The 18,101-nt window shown below is 53.5% G+C and overlaps 1 protein-coding gene across 1 annotated transcript; it reads right to left on the bottom strand.

The window, feature by feature from the left end:
- LOC100279536 (putative cytochrome P450 superfamily protein) lies at window positions 1-1,939 on the bottom strand. The gene is made up of 2 exons (NM_001354330.1): window positions 888-1,939; window positions 1-774 (listed from the first exon to the last, which is right to left on the bottom strand). Exons 1-2 carry the CDS (start codon window positions 1,833-1,835, stop codon window positions 160-162), a joined length of 1,563 nt encoding a protein of 520 aa, NP_001341259.1. The 5' UTR covers window positions 1,836-1,939; the 3' UTR covers window positions 1-159.
- Between the last annotated feature and the right edge of the window lie 16,162 nt (window positions 1,940-18,101).

Raw genomic sequence — 18,101 nt, forward strand, 5'->3', positions numbered from 1 at the left:
TATTATAGAGGTATATTTTTATTATTTATGTCGTTATTTTCTATGAATGTCATTGTACAACTTTAAAATGAAGAAACTGCTATACTACTATACACTATATATAAGCATTGCATAGTTATGTATCGTTTATCTGCAACTAGAAATATTCACAATCTCACTCTAGATTTTCTGAAGAACAGCAGACATGTTCGCTCGCGGCTTGCACTGAGCTTCGAGTGGGACAGCCTTAGACATGATGGTGCCAGTGGCTGTTGCCATGTCAACTTCTCTATCCCCAACCCTGGTCCAATCGAAGCATTGGAGCAGCGCCCCCAGGACCAGCCCCATGGTTCGCATCGCGAGGTTCTCGCCGGGGCACCTGCGCCTCCCCATCCCAAACGGCATCATGAACTTCCCCTCTGCCCTGCCGAGCTCGAACCGCTCCGGCCTGAACTCCTCCGGGTCCTCCCACATCGCCGGGTCCCGGTGGATGGCGTACGCATTGACGAGGACCATCGACCCCGCCGGGACGTCGTACCCGTGGATCTTGCAGTCGGTGGACGCCTCGTGCGGCAGCAGCATCGGCGTGGGAGGGTAGAGGCGAAGAGTCTCGCTGATGATGCAGTGGAGGTAGGGCAGGCGGGGGAGGTCGTTCTTGTCGAGAAGACGGTCCCTTCCGACGTTCGACTCGATCTCTTCTTGCGCCCTTTTCAGCACGTCTGGGTGGTTAAGCAAGAGCGACATTGCCCATTCCAGAGTCGTCGAGGTCGTCTCCGTGCCGGCGGCCAGCAGATTCTTCAAACCAGATACGAGGAAACAGTATTAGTGAAAGAAAGCATGGCAAATTAGCTGCAGCATAGAAGTAGAACTTCTAATGACATGGGAACATGCGTAGTGCAGCTACTCACTGACACGAGAGCGTTGATAAAGGTGTCCGTGTAGACATCAGGCTCTGTTTTCTGCAGCGATAACATGACGCCGATCATGCCCATCTTATCCGATTCGCTGGCATGGGCCTCGCCTTTCTTGCGTTCCAGCTGCCTCAGCTTCTGCCGCTCTGCACCGATCATGTTGTCGAAGATCAAGTCCCTTCGGTTAACCACGTCCGCGAGCTTCCTCTTGGCGCCGTAGAGATCGAGCCACCGCAGCAGGGGCACGTAGTTCCACAGGTTGGCCGCACCAACGAGCGGGATGATCTCTTCGATGATGTCCTTCATGTCGCGCGCCTCCCTGGACATGTCCTCCTCCGGGTCGTCGGAGTAGGTGTTCCTGGTCTGCGCCATGATCTCCATGAGGACGCTGTGGGAGAGGTCAAACAGCCTCCGCTTCAGCTCCACTCTGGCGGCGTCGCCCGGCGCGGAGGCGGAGGCGCGGGCGAGGCGGCGCACCATGACGCGCAGCTCGCGGGCGATCACGGTGTCCGACATGACGTTGACGCGGTGGGCCGAGAGGAGGTGCACGGTGGAGACGCGCCGCATGGTGCGCCAGAGCGCGCCGTAGTTGACGGCCGTGAGCACCGAGTAGTCGAAGGTGACCTCGCGCGCGGACGGGAAGTGCGGGCGGTTGGCGATCGCGACGTCGAGCTCTCCGGAGAAGCACTCCTTCGCCACCGCCGCCGAGCCGACGACGACGGCGTGGCGGCGGCCGAGGCGCAGGTGAATAATTGGGCCGTGGCGCGACACGAGGTCGGCGAACGAGGTCTGGAGCGGCTTCTTGAGCAAGGGGAGGTGGCCGAGGATGGGGTACGCGAACCGCGGGCCGGGTGGCAGACGTTGCTGCTTCTTCCTCGTCAAGAGGTGGTGGAGCAGGAAGACGAGCACGAAGGTGGCCACGGCGACGTAGTAGAATCTTTCCATGGTGGTTCGCTGTGGTGAAGCGGTGGTGATCAGCGTGCGATGAGCTGAAATTAATTAGCACCAGTTTTAGCTGTGGCAAGTGCTCTTCATTGCTATTATGTGATACATGGATGGGCGTGGAGCCGTGGACGCATTTATATGAGGCCAGAACGCGGACAGGCTTCGCTCTCAAGCAAAAACGGGGAGCAACTCGTGGCTATGAGACGTTTTGCTGTTGAAAACGCACGTTCGTCAAAGGTTTTCTTCTTCCTCTAGATGTTTTGTGCCGTGAGCCGGAAGCTTTGACACCTCCTAGAAAGGAAGCAACCGCAGCAGCAGCTCGTGTGTCTGGCGGGAGAAAGCGAACATGGATTCGAATTCCTGAAGGGTAAACAGGTAGCCTCAGAAACACTTGTACAACAAGTCTTCGCAAGTGGCGGGTGTTACTTTCCGTGCAGCGTTGCCTGATTGCCGTCGCCAGGAAATTGCAATCGCTACGATTCTACAAAACCATTTTTGTTGGTCTTCTGTGTCTTAAGAAATCTACTATTTTCTCATTTTGGATGTGTGTCAGTAAAGAGTCATAAATTATCCCACCATAATTCATATTAAAGATCCACAACACCACTCAAAATTACTTATTATAATGTTTAGGGTTCTACCTCTGGTTTTATTGGTGGTTCCAAATATTAAATTAGTTTTATTGATGATATTATCAAATTTATAGAAGTCTTCAAGCCATAGGCTAGGGTTTGTTTCCCATAGTATTTTGGCATGTTGACCGAGGGCTGGAACTGTGGCGGGAACGCCACATCTCGGATACACGAAGAAAATACCTTTGGCTCCGTTAAATTAGGACCGGGGCTCATGTCCGCGTCACGCTGGTGGTGACGCATTCGTGATCCTCTCGTGTCACCATCTCCCTGAGTGCGCCGCGTCGCGTCCCGTGTGTTCAGGGCCGTTCCTGAGATTTTAGGGGCCCTGGGCAAAAACTCATAAGTAGGCCCTTTAAAAAGGTTCAAAAATACTATTAACTAAAACAATAAAAACTTACTTGGCACATTGGATCATCTTATAAAGTTTTTTCAAACATTCTTTGATATAAATACATCGAGTATTGTCGGGGACCATAATTAGGGGTACCCTCAAGACGCCTAATTCTCAGCTGGTAACCCCATCAGCATAAAGCTGCAGAGGCCTTATGAGTGCGATTAAGTCAGGGATCAGTCCATACGAGCGACTCGATCACGCCTCGCCCGAGCCTAGCCTCGGGCAAGGGCAGCCGACTGAGAGCACCTAGAGGGGGGTGAATAGGTGATCCTGTATAACTTAAACTTATAGCCACAAAAACTTGTTAAGTGTTAGCACAATAGCTGCCAAGTGGCTAGAAAGGAGTCTCAACAAACACAATACCACAAGAGATCAATCACAGAGTTGACACAGTGGTTTATCCCGTGGTTCGGCCAAGACCAACGCTTTCCTACTCCACGTTGTGGCGTCCCAACGGACGAGGGTTGCAATCAACCCCTCTCAAGTGGTCCAAAGACCCACTTGAATACCACGGTGTTTTGCTTGCTTTTTCTCAATCCCGTTTGCGAGGAATCTCCACAACTTGGAGCCTCTCGCCCTTACAATTGAAGTTCACAAAGAACACAGAGCAAAGGAGGAATGAGCAACGCACACAAGACTTCAAAAGATCAGAGCAACAACGCGCACACAAGTTGCAACAAGAGCTCGCAACACAACTCAAAGAGTTCGCAACTCAACAAGAGCTCTAGATGCTATCACAATGAAACGAATGCGCGAGAGCGATGTCTTGGTGCTTAAGAATGTTGTAGGAATGCTTGGTGTTCTCCTCCATGCGCCTAGGGGTCCCTTTTATAGCCCCAAGGCAGCTAGGAGCCGTTGAGAACAAATCAGGAAGGCCATCCTTGCCTTCTGTCATCGGGCGCACCGGACAGTCCGGTGCACACCGGACAGTGTCCGGTGCCCGATTCCTTTCCTTAAATGGCGAAGCCGACCGTTGCAGATCTGGGAGCCGTTGGCGCACCGGACATGTCCGGTGCACACCGGACAGTCCGGTGCCCCCTTCCGACCGTTGGCTTGGCCACGTGTCGCGCGCAGAATCCGCGGCCGACCGTTGGCCCTGGCGACCGTTGACTCACCGGACAGTCCGGTGCACACCGGACAGTCCGGTGAATTTTAGTCGTACGCCGTCAGCAAAATTCCCGAGAGCGGGCTCTTCGGCCGAGGCAGCCTGGCGCACCGGACACTGTCCGGTGCACCACCGGACAGTCCGGTGCCCCAGACCGAAACAGCCCCTTGGCTGTACACAGCCAACTCTTTTCTTTTCTTTTTCTTCCAGTTTCCAATACTTAGACAAGTATATTAGTACACAAAACCAATGTACTAAGACATAGAAACATACCTTTGCTCTTGATTTGCACTTTGTCCATCCACAAGCATGATTTCACATTTAAGCACTTGTGTTGGCACTCAATCACCAAAATACTTAGAAATGGCCCAAGGGCACATTTCCCTTTCAATCTCCCCCTTTTTGGTGATTTATGCCAACACAACATAAAGCAACTAGAACAAGTGCAAAATCACTTCAAATAAAAATAAATTTGAGTTTTATTCAATTTTGGCATATATGGATCATCCTTTGCCACCACTTGGTCTGTTTTTGCAAATCAAACTCAAATCTCTATCTCTAGGTCAAACACACATGTTGAAGCATATAGAGAGTTATTCCAAAAGAGATTGATCACAGATTTCAAAAACTCCCCCTTTTTCCCATAATCAACATTTCTCCCCACAAGAAGCCAACTTTTGATAAGAGAGACAATAAAAGAGTTTTGCCAAAACGAAAAGCTCTATTCTACTATTTTCAAAATCTCAAGTGGTAGCTGATCCATTTATCGCTTTGGCCTTTATTTTCTCCCCCTTTGGCATCAAGCACCAAAACGGGATCAATCTTGGCCCTTTAACCCCATTGCCTCACCAAAATCTTCAATTAAGAGTACAAAGGCAATAAGATCATAGAGATGAACTTGGAATAAGTTACCCTCTCATCGGAGTGCAGTGGAAGTCTTGCATGGTCCAAGTCCACCTTTTCCCTTTCAATTCTCCTTCGAGACTAAATCAAGCAAACTCAAACAAATGGTTAGTCTCAAAGGGTCAAGTTGTAGCACATCTCCCCCTAAATGGACTTGTGAGGTCCGGGGAGTGCTTGTACAACTTGAGCACCATCAATAAGCAACAAAATGCATAAGGAACATGATCAATGGCATAAACACATGTATGCTATAAGTCAATCCAAGTTCCGCGAATCTAAGACATTTAGCTCACTACGCAGCCTGCAAAAGGTCTTCTCATCTAGAGGCTTGGTAAAGATATCGGCTAGCTGGTTCTCGGTGCTAACATGAAACACTTCGATATCTCCCTTTTGCTGGTGGTCTCTCAAAAAGTGATGCCGGATGTCTATGTGCTTTGTGCGGCTGTGTTCAACAGGATTTTCCGTCATGCGGATAGCACTCTCATTATCACATAGGAGTGGGACTTTGCTCAGATTGTAGCCAAAGTCCCGGAGGGTTTGCCTCATCCAAAGTAGTTGCGCGCAACACTGTCCTGCGGCAACATACTCGGCCTCAGCGGTGGATAGGGCAACGGAAGTTTGTTTCTTAGAATTCCATGACACCAGGGACCTTCCTAAGAATTGGCACGTCCCCGATGTACTCTTCCTATCGACCTTACATCCAGCATAGTCGGAGTCTGAGTATCCAACTAAGTCAAAGGTAGACCCCTTTGGATACCAGAGCCCGAAGCAAGGCGTAGCAACTAAATATCTAAGAATTCGCTTTACCGCCACTAAGTGACACTCCTTAGGATTGGATTGAAATCTGGCACACATGCATACGCTAAGCATAATATCCGGTCTACTAGCACATAAATAAAGCAAAGAACCTATCATGGACCGGTATGCTTTTTGATCAACGGACTTACCTCCTTTGTTGAGGTCTGTGTGTCCGTCGGTTCCCATCGGCGTCTTTGCGGGCTTGGCGTCCTTCATCCCAAACCTCTTTAGCAAGTCTTGCGTGTACTTCGTTTGGGAGATGAAAGTGCCGTCCTTGAGTTGCTTCACTTGGAACCCAAGGAAGTAGTTTAACTCGCCCATCATCGACATCTCGAATTTCTGCGTCATCACCCTGCTAAACTCTTCACAAGACTTTTGGTTAGTAGAACCAAATATTATGTCATCGACATAAATTTGGCACACAAACAAATCACCATTGCAAGTCTTAGTAAAAAGAGTTGGATCGGCTTTCCCAATCTTGAAAGCATTAACAATTAGAAAGTCTCTAAGGCATTCATACCATGCTCTTGGGGCTTGCTTAAGTCCATAGAGCGCCTTAGAGAGCTTACACACATGGTCGGGGTACCGTTCATCCTCGAAGCCAGGGGGTTGCTCTACGTACACCTCCTCCTTGATTGGCCCGTTGAGGAAAGCGCTCTTCACATCCATTTGGTACAACCTGAAAGAATGGTGAGCGGCATATGCTAGCAAGATACGAATTGATTCTAGCCTAGCCACAGGAGCAAAAGTCTCCTCGAAATCCAAACCTGCGACTTGGGCATAACCTTTTGCCACAAGTCGAGCCTTGTTTCTCGTCACCACCCCGTGCTCGTCCTGTTTGTTGCGGAACACCCACTTGGTTCCCACAACATTTTGCTTGGGACGAGGCACCAGTGTCCAAACTTCATTGCGCTTGAAGTTGTTGAGCTCCTCCTGCATGGCCAACACCCAGTCCGGATCTAGCAAGGCCTCCTCTACCCTGAAAGGCTCAATAGAAGAGACAAAGGAGTAATGCTCACAAAAATTAACTAATCTAGATCGAGTAGTTACTCCCTTGCTAATGTCACCCAGAATTTGGTCGACGGGATGATCCCTTTGAATCATCGCTCGAACTTGGGTTGGAGGTGCCGGTTGCGCATCTTCCTCCATCACATGATCATCTTGTGCTCCCCCTTGATCACACGCCTCCTGTTGATGAACCTGTTCATCGTCTTGAGTTGGGGGTAGCACCATAGTTGAGGAAGATGGTTGATCTCGTTCATCTTGTTCCTGTGGCCGCACTTCTCCAATCGCCATAGTTCGTATAGCGGCCGTCGGAACATCTTCTTCATCTACATCATCACAATCAACAACTTGCTCTCTTGGAGAGCCATTAGTCTCATCAAATACAACGTCGCTAGAGACTTCAACCAAACCCGATGATTTGTTGAAGACTCTATACGCCTTTGTATTTGAGTCATAACCTAACAAAAACCCTTCTACTGCTTTGGGAGCAAATTTAGAATTTCTACCCTTCTTTACTAGAATGTAGCACTTGCTCCCAAATACACGAAAGTACGATACATTGGGTTTGTTACCGGTTAGTAGATCATATGACGTCTTCTTGAGGAGGCGGTGAAGGTAGACCCTGTTGATGGCGTGGCAAGCCGTGTTCACGGCTTCCGACCAAAATCGCTCGGGGGTCTTGAACTCTCCAAGCATAGTCCTCGCCATATCAATTAGCGTCCTGTTCTTCCTCTCTACCACACCATTTTGCTGTGGTGTGTAGGGAGCGGAGAACTCATGCTTGATCCCTTCCTCCTCAAGGAACTCCTCCACTTGAAGGTTCTTGAACTCGGACCCGTTGTCGCTCCTTATCTTCTTCACCTTGAGCTCAAACTCATTTTGAGCTCTCCTGAGGAAGCGCTTGAGGGTCCCTTGGGTTTCAGACTTATCCTGCAAAAAGAACACCCAAGTGAAGCGGGAAAAGTCATCAACAATAACTAGACCATACTTACTCCCTCCTATGCTCAGATAGGCGACAGGTCCGAAGAGGTCCATATGCAGCAGCTCCAGGGGTCTTGAAGTGGTCATCACATTTTTGCTGTGATGTGCTCCTCCCACTTGTTTACCTGTTTGACAAGCTGCACAAGGTCTATCTTTTTCGAATTGCACGTTAGTCAAACCTATCACGTGTTCTCCCTTTAGAAGCTTGTGAAGGTTCTTCATCCCCACATGTGCTAAGCGGCGATGCCACAGCCAGCCCATGCTAGTCTTAGCTATTAAGCATGCATCTAGACCGGCCTCCTCTTTTGCAAAATCAACTAAATAAAGTTTGCCGTCTAATACACCCTTAAAAGCTAGTGAACCATCACTTCTTCTAAAGACAGACACATCTACATTTGTAAATAGACAGTTATACCCCATGTTGCATAATTGACTAACAGATATCAAATTATATCCCAAGGACTCAACTAAAAACACATTAGAAATTGAGTGCTCATTTGAGATTGCAATTTTACCTAATCCTTTTACCTTGCCTTGATTCCCATCACCGAATATAATTGAATCTTGGGAATCATTATTCTTGACGTAGGAGGTGAACATCTTCTTCTCCCCCGTCATATGGTTTGTGCATCCGCTATCAATAATCCAGCTTGAACCCCCGGATGCATAAACCTGCAAGGCAAATTTAGGCTTGGGACTTAGGTACCCAACTCTTGTTGGGTCCTACAAGGTTAGTGCAAATATCCTTAGGGACCCAAATGCAAGTTTTATCACCCTTGCATTTTGCCCCTAACTTTCTAGCAATTACCTTTCTATCCTTTCTATAAATTGCAAAGGAAGCATTCAAAGCATGATATATTGTAGAAGGCTCATTAACTTTCCTAGGAATATTAACAACATTCCTTCTACCAACATTTCTATCTTGCACAACATGAGAACTAGAAGCAGTCATAGCATAAGAATCATAAGCATGTGAATCATAAGCATCATAACTTCTAAAAGCATTTCTAGAATTTTTCCTATCATGATACAAAAAGGCATGGTTCTTTTTAACACTAGTAGCCATAGGGGCCTTCCCTTTCTCCTTAGCGGGAATGGGAGTCTTATGGCTTGTTAAGTTCTTGGCTTCCCTCTTGAAGCCAAGTCCATCCTTAATTGAGGGGTGTCTACCGATCGTGTAGGCATCCCTTGCAAATTTTAGTTTATCAAATTCATTCTTGCTAGTCTTAAGTTGGGCATTAAGACTAGCCAATTCCTCAGTTAGTTTGGAAATTGAAACTAAATGATCACTACAGGCATCAACATCGAAATCTTTACACCTAGTGCAAATCTCAACATGTTCTACACAAGATGTTGATTTACTAGATTTTTCTAGTTTAGCATTTAAATCATCACTTTTGCTCTTTAAACTAGCAATTGAATCATGACATGTAGACAACTCACAAGAAAGCATTTCATTTCTCTTAATCTCTAATGCAAGTGATTTTTGTGCTTCTACAAATTTGTCATGTTCCTCATACAACAAATCCTCTTGCTTTTCTAAAAGCACATTCTTATCATTCAAGGCATCAATCAATTCATTAATTTTGTCTATCTTAGATCTATCTAAACCCTTGAATAAGCATGAATAGTCTATGTCATCATCATCACTAGACTCATTATCACTAGAAGAAGCATAAGTGGAGTCTCGAGTACTCACCTTCTTCTCCCTTGCCATAAGGCATGTGTGACGCTCGTTGGGGAAGAGGGATGACTTGTTGAAGGCGGTGGCGGCGAGTCCTTCATTGTCGGAGTCGGAGGAGCAATCCGAATCCCACTCCTTTCCGATGTGTGCCTCGCCCTTGGCCTTCTTGTAATTCTTCTTCTTTTCCCTCTTGTTCCCCTGTTCCTGGTCACTATCGTTATCGGGGCAGTTAGCGATAAAATGACCAATCTTACCGCACTTGAAGCATGAGCGCTTCCCCTTTGTCTTGGTCTTGCTTGGCTGCCCCTTGTGACCTTTTAGCACCGTCTTGAAGCGTTTGATGATGAGAGCCATCTCTTCATCATTAAGTCCGGCCGCCTCAATTTGTGCCACCTTGCTACTTGTTGCCTTGAGAGCAAGGGGTTGATGCTCGTTGATCGGTCCATTCAAGGCGTCGTCCACGTATCTTGCCTCCTTGATCATCATCCGCCCGCTTACGAATTTTCCGAGTACCTCCTCGGGCGTCATCTTCGTGTACCTGGGATTCTCACGAATATTGTTCACGAGATGAGGATCAAGAACGGTAAATGACCTTAGCATTAGGCGGACGACGTCGTGATCCGTCCATCGCGTGCTTCCATAACTCCTTATTTTGTTGATAAGGGTCTTGAGCCGGTTGTATGTTTGGGTTGGCTCCTCGCCCCTTATTATTGCAAACCTTCCAAGCTCGCCCTCCACCAACTCCATTTTAGTGAGCATGGTGATGTCGTTCCCCTCGTGAGAAATCTTGAGGGTGTCCCATATCTGCTTGGCATTGTCCAAGCCGCTCACCTTATTGTACTCGTCCCTGCACAAAGAGGCTAGCAACACAGTAGTAGCTTGTGCATTTTTATGAATTTGTTCATTAATAAACATAGGGCTATCCGAGCTATCAAATTTCATTCCATTCTCTACAATCTCCCATATGCTTGGATGGAGAGAGAATAAATGACTACGCATTTTGTGACTCCAAAATCCGTAGTCCTCCCCATCAAAGTGTGGAGGTTTGCCAAGAGGAATGGAAAGCAAATGCGAATTCGAACTATGTGGAATACGAGAATAATCAAATGAAAAGTTCGAATTGACCGTCTTCCTGTAGTCGTTGTCGTCGTCTTTTTGGGAAGAAGAGGATTCGTCGCTGTCGTAGTAGACGATCTCCTTGATGCGCCTTGTCTTCTTCTTCTTCCCATCTTTACGTCTGTGGCCCGAGCCAGAGTCGTTGGATTTGTCATCTTTTGGCTCGTTGACGAAGGACTCCTTTTCCTTGTCGTTGATCACGATTCCCTTCCCCTTAGGATCCATCTCTTCGGGCGGTTAGTCCCTTTTCTTGAAGAGAACGGCTCTGATACCAATTGAGAGCACCTAGAGGGGGGGGGGTGAATAGGTGATCCTGTATAACTTAAACTTATAGCCACAAAAACTTGTTAAGTGTTAGCACAATAGCTGCCAAGTGGCTAGAAAGGAGTCTCAACAAACACAATACCACAAGAGATCAATCACAGAGTTGACACAGTGGTTTATCCTGTGGTTCGGCCAAGACCAACGCTTGCCTACTCCACGTTGTGGCGTCCCAACGGACGAGGGTTGCAATCAACCCCTCTCAAGTGGTCCAAAGACCCACTTGAATACCACGGTGTTTTGCTTGCTTTTTCTCAATCCCGTTTGCGAGGAATCTCCACAACTTGGAGCCTCTCGCCCTTACAATTGAAGTTCACAAAGAACACAGAGCAAAGGAGGAATGAGCAACGCACACAAGACTTCAAAAGATCAGAGCAACAACGCGCACACAAGTTGCAACAAGAGCTCGCAACACAACTCAAAGAGTTTGCAACTCAACAAGAGCTCTAGATGCTATCACAATGAAACGAATGCGCGAGAGCGATGTCTTGGTGCTTAAGAATGTTGTAGGAATGCTTGGTGTTCTCCTCCATGCGCCTAGGGGTCCCTTTTATAGCCCCAAGGCAGCTAGGAGCCGTTGAGAACAAATCAGGAAGGCCATCCTTGCCTTCTGTCATCGGGCGCACCGGACAGTCCGGTGCACACCGGACAGTGTCCGGTGCCCGATTCCTTTCCTTAAATGGCGAAGCCGACCGTTGCAGATCTGGGAGCCGTTGGCGCACCGGACATGTCCGGTGCACACCGGACAGTCCGGTGCCCCCTTCCGACCGTTGGCTTGGCCACGTGTCGCGCGCAGAATCCGCGGCCGACCGTTGGCCCTGGCGACCGTTGACTCACCGGACAGTCCGGTGCACACCGGACAGTCCGGTGAATTTTAGCCGTACGCCGTCAGCAAAATTCCCGAGAGCGGGCTCTTTGGCCGAGGCAGCCTGGCGCACCGGACACTGTCCGGTGCACCACCGGAAAGTCCGGTGCCCCAGACCGAAACAGCCCCTTGGCTGTACACAGCCAACTCTTTTCTTTTCTTTTTCTTCCTGTTTCCAATACTTAGACAAGTATATTAGTACACAAAACCAATGTACTAAGACATAGAAACATACCTTTGCTCTTGATTTGCACTTTGTCCATCCACAAGCATGATTTCACATTTAAGCACTTGTGTTGGCACTCAATCACCAAAATACTTAGAAATGGCCCAAGGGCACATTTCCCTTTCACCGACCCCGAGAGGTTTCCGTCTCGCCCGAGGCCCCCCTTTTAACGGCGGACACATCTTCGGCTCGCCCGAGGCTTTGCCTTCGCTAAGAAGCAACCCTGACTAAATCGCCGCGCCGACCGACCGAGTCGCAGGAGCATTTAACGCAAAGGTGGCTTGACACCTTTATCCTGACGCGCGCCCCCCGGCAGAGCCGAAGTGACCGTCGTCACTTCGCCGCTCCACTGACCGGTCTGACAGAAGGACAGCGCCGCCTGCGCCACTCCGACTGCAGTGCCACTTGACAGAGTGAGGCTGACAGGCAGTCAGGCCTTGCCAAAGGCGCCATAGGAAACTCCGCTCCGCCCGACCCAGGGCTCGGACTCGGGCTCAGCCCCGGAAGACGGCGAACTCCGCTCCGCCCGACCCAGGGCTCGGACTCGGGCTAGGCCCCGGAAGACGGCGAACTCCGCTCCGCCCGACCCAGGGCTCGGACTCGGGCTAGGCCCCGGAAGACGGCGAACTCCGCTCCGCCCGACCCAGGGCTCGGACTCGGGCTCAGCCCCAGAAGACGACGAACTCTGCTTCGCCCGACCCTAGGGCTCGGACTCCGCCCTGGCCTCTGCCGAACGACCTCCGCCTCGCCCGACCCAGGAGCTCGGGCTCGGCCTCGGCCATGGAAGACAGACTCGACCCCGGCTTCGGAGGAGCCTCCACGTCGCCGGACCTAGGGCACAGGCCCGCCACGTCAACAGGAAGCGCCATCATCACCCTACCCCGAGCCGACTCGGGCCGCAGAGAACAAGACCGGTGTCCCATCCGGCTAGCCCCGCCAGATAGGCAATGATGGCGCCCCGCTAGCCCTGTGACGACGGCGGCTCTCAGCTCCCTTACGGAAGCAGGGGGACGTCAGCAAGGACCCAACCGCTCCGACAGCTGTCCCTCCGCCAGGCTCCGTTGCTCCTCCGACAGCCACGACATCACACCAGCAGGGTGCCAAGACCTCTCCGGCTGCCACATTGGCATGTACTTAGGGCGCTAGCTCTCCCCCCCGCTAGACACGTAGCACTCTGCTACACCCCCATTGTACACCTGGATCCTCTCCTTACGCCTATAAAAGGAAGGACCAGGGCCTTCTTAGAAAGGGTTGGCCGCGCGGGGACGAGGACGGGACAGGCGCTCTCTTGGGGCCGCTCGCTTCCCTCACCCGCGTGGACGCTTGTAACCCCCTACTGCAAGCGCACCCGACCTGGGCGCGGGACGAACACGAAGGCCGCGGGATTTCCACCTCTCTCACGCCCGTCTCCGGCCACCTCGCTTCCCCCCTTCGCGCTCGCCCACGCGCTCGACCCATCTGGGCTGGGGCACGCGACACTCACTCGTCGGCTTAGGGACCCCCCGGTCTCGAAACGCCGATAGTTGGCGCGCCAGGTAGGGGCCTGCTGCGTGTTGACGAGCAGTTTCCCGTCAAGCTCCAGATGGGCAGTCTCCAACAACCTCTCCAACCCGGGACGGTGCTCCGTTTCGGGAGTCTTGAGTTCATGTCCCTCGACGGCAGCTACGACATGATACTCCTTCCACCGCCGCGCGACAACGACAATGGCGGCCGACAACCCGCCCGCCGGCGGCGGAATCGACGACATCTTCCCCGCGTGGTGGAAGAACAACATTCGAGCTCGCCCCGTCCTCTCCCCCGCCATCGGAGGAGGAGGCGGGGCAACCAAGGCCGAGCGGGAGGCCGCGCTTCGTCGGCTGTCGAGCGAATCGACGTCCCCAGCGCCCCAACGGGGGGCGCGTCGGGCGTCGACTTCGCGTTTGAGACGAAGGCGAGCGCCGTCCCCCCGCGACACGCCAATCCCGAGCAAGTGGACGACGCCAGCGAGCTCGCGGAGGGCCTGCAGGACGTCGCCCTCGTACCTAAGACGACGGCGCAATCAGTCCCCGACGTGACTATGTCGCTCCTCGTCGACCAAAAGGTACTGACTGATTCCCATCCTACATCATTTCGACTCGGCCTCAACCCGCCTAGCGACCTCGCTTTGGCGGGCGCTCTCGTTGAGGCGAGTGCAACCCCTCTGGGGTTTCGCATGCGGTCGCCTTGGGACCGATTGACGGACGTCTCGACCTACGGGCCCTCTGGGTCCGAGGAAGATGACGATCCCAGCATCTGCTGTGATTTCTCTGGATTTGGCAACCCCAGTGCCATGCGGGACTTTATGACCGCATGTGACTACTGCCTCTCCGACTGTTCCGACGGTAGCCGCAGCCTTGACGACGAGGACTGCGGCCCAAGCCACGAATGTTTCCACGTCGAGCTAGGGGATCCCTCCGAAGGCAACCATCTCGGCATGCCAGAGGACGGTGATCTCCCTAGGCCGGTGCCTCGCGCCGACATCCCGCGGGAGCTAGCTGTGGTCCCCGTTCCGGCGGGGGGTCGCGACCCACAGCTCGAGCAAGTCCGCGGGGCGCAGGCCAGGCTCGACGAGGGAGCAAGAGCGCTCGAGTCGATCCGCCGGGACGTCGGGCAGGTATGGGCGGGCCAACCCCCGGCCGGAGAAATACGTCACCTGCCCCAGGGTTTCCAGCACCGCGTCGCCAACGACGTCAGGGTCAGGCCGCCACCCGCATCCAGCGGGGTCGGTCAGAACCTGGCAGCCGCAGCGATGCTCCTCCGTGCGATGCCGGAGCCATCAACCACCGAGGGTCGGCGAATCCAGGGAGACCTCAAGAATCTTCTGGAAGGCGCTGCGGCCCGACGGGCCGAGAGCTCTGCCTCCCGAAGGCAGGGATACCCCTCGGAACCTCATGCCGCGACTTCCCGATTCATGCGGGAAGCCTCGGACTACACCGGGCGCACGCGCAACACCGCGCCTGCGGCCCCGGGCCACCTCGGCAACGAGCACCATCGTCGCGACCGTCGGGCCCACCTCGATGAAAGGGTGCGCCGAGGCTACCACCCCAGGTGTGGGGGACGCTACGACAGCGGGGAGGATCGGAGTCCCTCGCCCGAACCACCCGGTCCGTAGGCCTTCAGTCGGGCCATCCGGCGGGCGCCGTTCCCGACCCGTTTCCGACCCCCGACTACTATCACAAAGTACTCGGGGGAAATGAGACCGGAACTGTGGCTCGCAGACTACCGCCTGGCCTGCCAACTGGGTGGAACGGACGACGACAACCTCATCATCCGCAACCTCCCCCTATTCCTCTCCGATACTACTCGTGCCTGGTTGGAGCACCTGCCTCTGGGGCAGATCTCCAACTGGGATGATTTGGTCCAAGCCTTCGCCGGCAATTTCCAGGGCACGTACGTGCGCCCCGGGAATTCGTAGGACCTCCGAAGCTGCCGACAACAGCCGGGAGAGTCTCTTCGGGACTACATCCGACGATTCTCGAAGCAGCGCACCGAGCTGCCCAACATCACCGACGCAGATGTCATCGGCGCGTTCCTTGCCGGCACCACCTGCCGCGACCTGGTGAGCAAGTTGGGTCGCAAGACCCCCACCAGGGCGAGCGAGCTGATCGACATCGCCACCAAGTTCGCCTCTGGCCAGGAGGCGGTCGAGGCCATCTTCCGAAAGGACAAGCAGCCCCAGGGCCGCCCGTCGGAAGAGGCTCCCGAGGCGTCTACTCCGCGCGGCGCCAAGAAGAAAGGCAAGAAGAAGTCGCAAGCGAAACGCGACGCCGCCGACGCGGACCTTGTCGCCGCCGCCGAGTACAAGAACCCTCGAAAGCCCCCCGGAGGTGCTAACCTCTTCGACAAGATGCTCAAGGAGTCGTGCCCCTACCATCAGGGGCCCGTCAAGCACACCCTCGAGGAGTGCGTCATGCTTCGGCGCCACTTCCACAAGGCCGGGCCACCCGCAGAGGGTGGCAGGGCCCGCGACGACGACAAAAAGGAAGATCACCAAGCAGGAGAGTTCCCAGAGGTCCGCGACTGCTTCATGATCTACGGAGGGCACGCGGCGAATGCCTCGGCTCGGCATCGCAAGCAAGAGCGCCGGGAGGTCTGCTCGGTGAAGGTGGCGGCGCCAGTCTACCTAGACTGGTCCGACAAGCCCATCACCTTCGACCAAGCTGACCACCCCGGCCACGTGCCGAGCCCGGGGAAATACCCTCTCGTCGTCGACCCCATCGTCGGCGACGTCAGGCTCACCAAGGTCCTGATGGATGGGGGCAGCTGCCTCAACATCATCTACGCCGAGACCCTCAGGCTCCTGCGCGTCGATATGTCCTCCGTCCGAGCAGGCGCTGCGCCCTTCCACGGGATCATTCCTGGGAAGCGCGTCCAACCCCTCGGACGGCTCGACCTTCCCGTCTGCTTCGGAACGCCCTCCAACTTCCGAAGGGAGATTTTGACGTTCGAGGTGGTCGGGTTCCGAGGAACCTACCACGCGGTATTGGGGAGGCCATGCTACGCGAAGTTCATGGCCGTCCCCAACTACACCTACCTGAAGCTCAAGATGCCGGGCCCCAACGGGGTCATCACCATCGGCCCCACGTACAAACACGCGTTCGAATGCGACGTGGAGTGCGTGGAGTACGCCGAGGCCCTCGCCGAGTCCGAGGCCCTCATCGCCGACCTGGAGAACCTCTCCAAAGAGGTGCCGGACGTGAAGCGACATGCCGGCAACTTCGAGCCAGCAGAGACAGTTAAGGCCGTCCCTCTCGACCCTAGTGGCGACACCTCCAAGCAGATCCGGATCGGTTCCGGGCTCGACCCCAAATAGGAAGCAGTGCTCGTCGACTTTCTCCGCGCAAACGCCGACGTCTTTGCGTGGAGTCCCTCGGACATGCCCGGCATACCGAGGGATGTCGTCGAGCACTCGCTGGATATTCGGGCCGGAGCCCTACCCGTCAGGCAGCCTCTGCGCCGATTCGACGAGGAGAAGCGCAGAGTGATAGGCGAGGAGATCCACAAGCTAATGGCAGCAGGATTCATCAAAGAGGTATTCCATCCCGAATGGCTTGCCAACCCTGTGCTTGTGAGAAAGAAAGGGGGGAAATGGTGGATGTGTGTAGACTACACTGGTCTCAACAAAGCATGTCCGAAGGTTCCCTAGCCTCTACCTCGCATCGATCAGATCGTGGATTCCACTGCTGGGTGCGAAACCCTGTCCTTCCTCGATGCCTACTCAGGGTATCACCAAATCCGGATGAAAGAGTCCGACCTCCTCTCCGACCTTGAAGTGACATTCCGGTGTCTCAAGGCAAAAGGCGTCAAGCTCAATCCCGAGAAGTGTGTCTTCGGGGTGCCCCGGGGCATGCTCTTGGGGTTCATCGTCTCCGAGCGGGGTATCGAAGCCAACCCGGAGAAGATCGCAGCCATCACCAGCATGGGGCCCATCAAGGACTTAAAAGGCGTACAGAGGGTCATGGGATGTCTCGCGGCCCTGAGCCGCTTCATCTCACGCCTCGGCGAAAGAGGTCTGCCTCTGTACCGCCTGAAGGAAGGCCGAGTGTTTCGCTTGGACCCCTGAGGCCGAGGAAGCTCTCGGGAACCTGAAGGCGCTTCTTACAAACACGCCTATCTTGGTACGCCCAGCTAATGGAGAAGCCCTCTTGGTCTACGTCGCCGCGACCACTCAGGTGGTTAGCACCGCGATTGTGGTCGAGAGGCAAGAAGAGGGGCATGCATTGCCCGTTCAGAGGCTAGTTTACTTCGTCAGCAAGTGCCGAGAGGCCTCGGGCAGGATCGCAAAGTGGGCAGTGCAAATCATGGGCGAGACAATCTCGTTCGCCCCTCGGAAGGCCATCAAGTCCCAGGTATTGGCGGACTTCGTAGCCGAATGGGTCGACACCCAGCTGCCGACGGCTCCGATCCAACCGGAGCTCTGGACCATATTTTTCAACGGGTCGCTGATGAAGACGGGAGCCGGCATGGGCCTGCTCTTCATCTCACCCCTCGAGAAACACCTACGCTACGTGCTGCGCCTCCATTTCCCGGCGTCCAACAATGTGGCTGAGTACGAGGCTCTGGTCAACGGGTTGCGGATCGCCATCGAGCTAGGGGTCAGACGCCTCGATGCCCGCGGTGACTCGCAGCTCGTCATTGACCAAGTCATGGAGAACTCCCACTGCCGCGACCCGAAGATGGAGGCCTACTGCGATGAGGTTCGGCGCCTGGAAGAC

This window comes from Zea mays, chromosome 8, assembly GCF_902167145.1.
Source record: "Zea mays cultivar B73 chromosome 8, Zm-B73-REFERENCE-NAM-5.0, whole genome shotgun sequence".
Lineage (NCBI taxonomy): Eukaryota > Viridiplantae > Streptophyta > Magnoliopsida > Poales > Poaceae > Zea > Zea mays.

Excerpts from the sequence above, each read along its gene's own strand:
- LOC100279536 (NM_001354330.1), bottom strand. The coding sequence starts at position 1,835 with ATGGAAAGATTCTACTACGTCGCCGTGGCCACCTTCGTGCTCGTCTTC. Across the intron at positions 775-887 it reads TTATCAACGCTCTCGTGTCA|AATCTGCTGGCCGCCGGCAC; the intron begins GTGAGTAGCTGC and ends TCTGGTTTGAAG.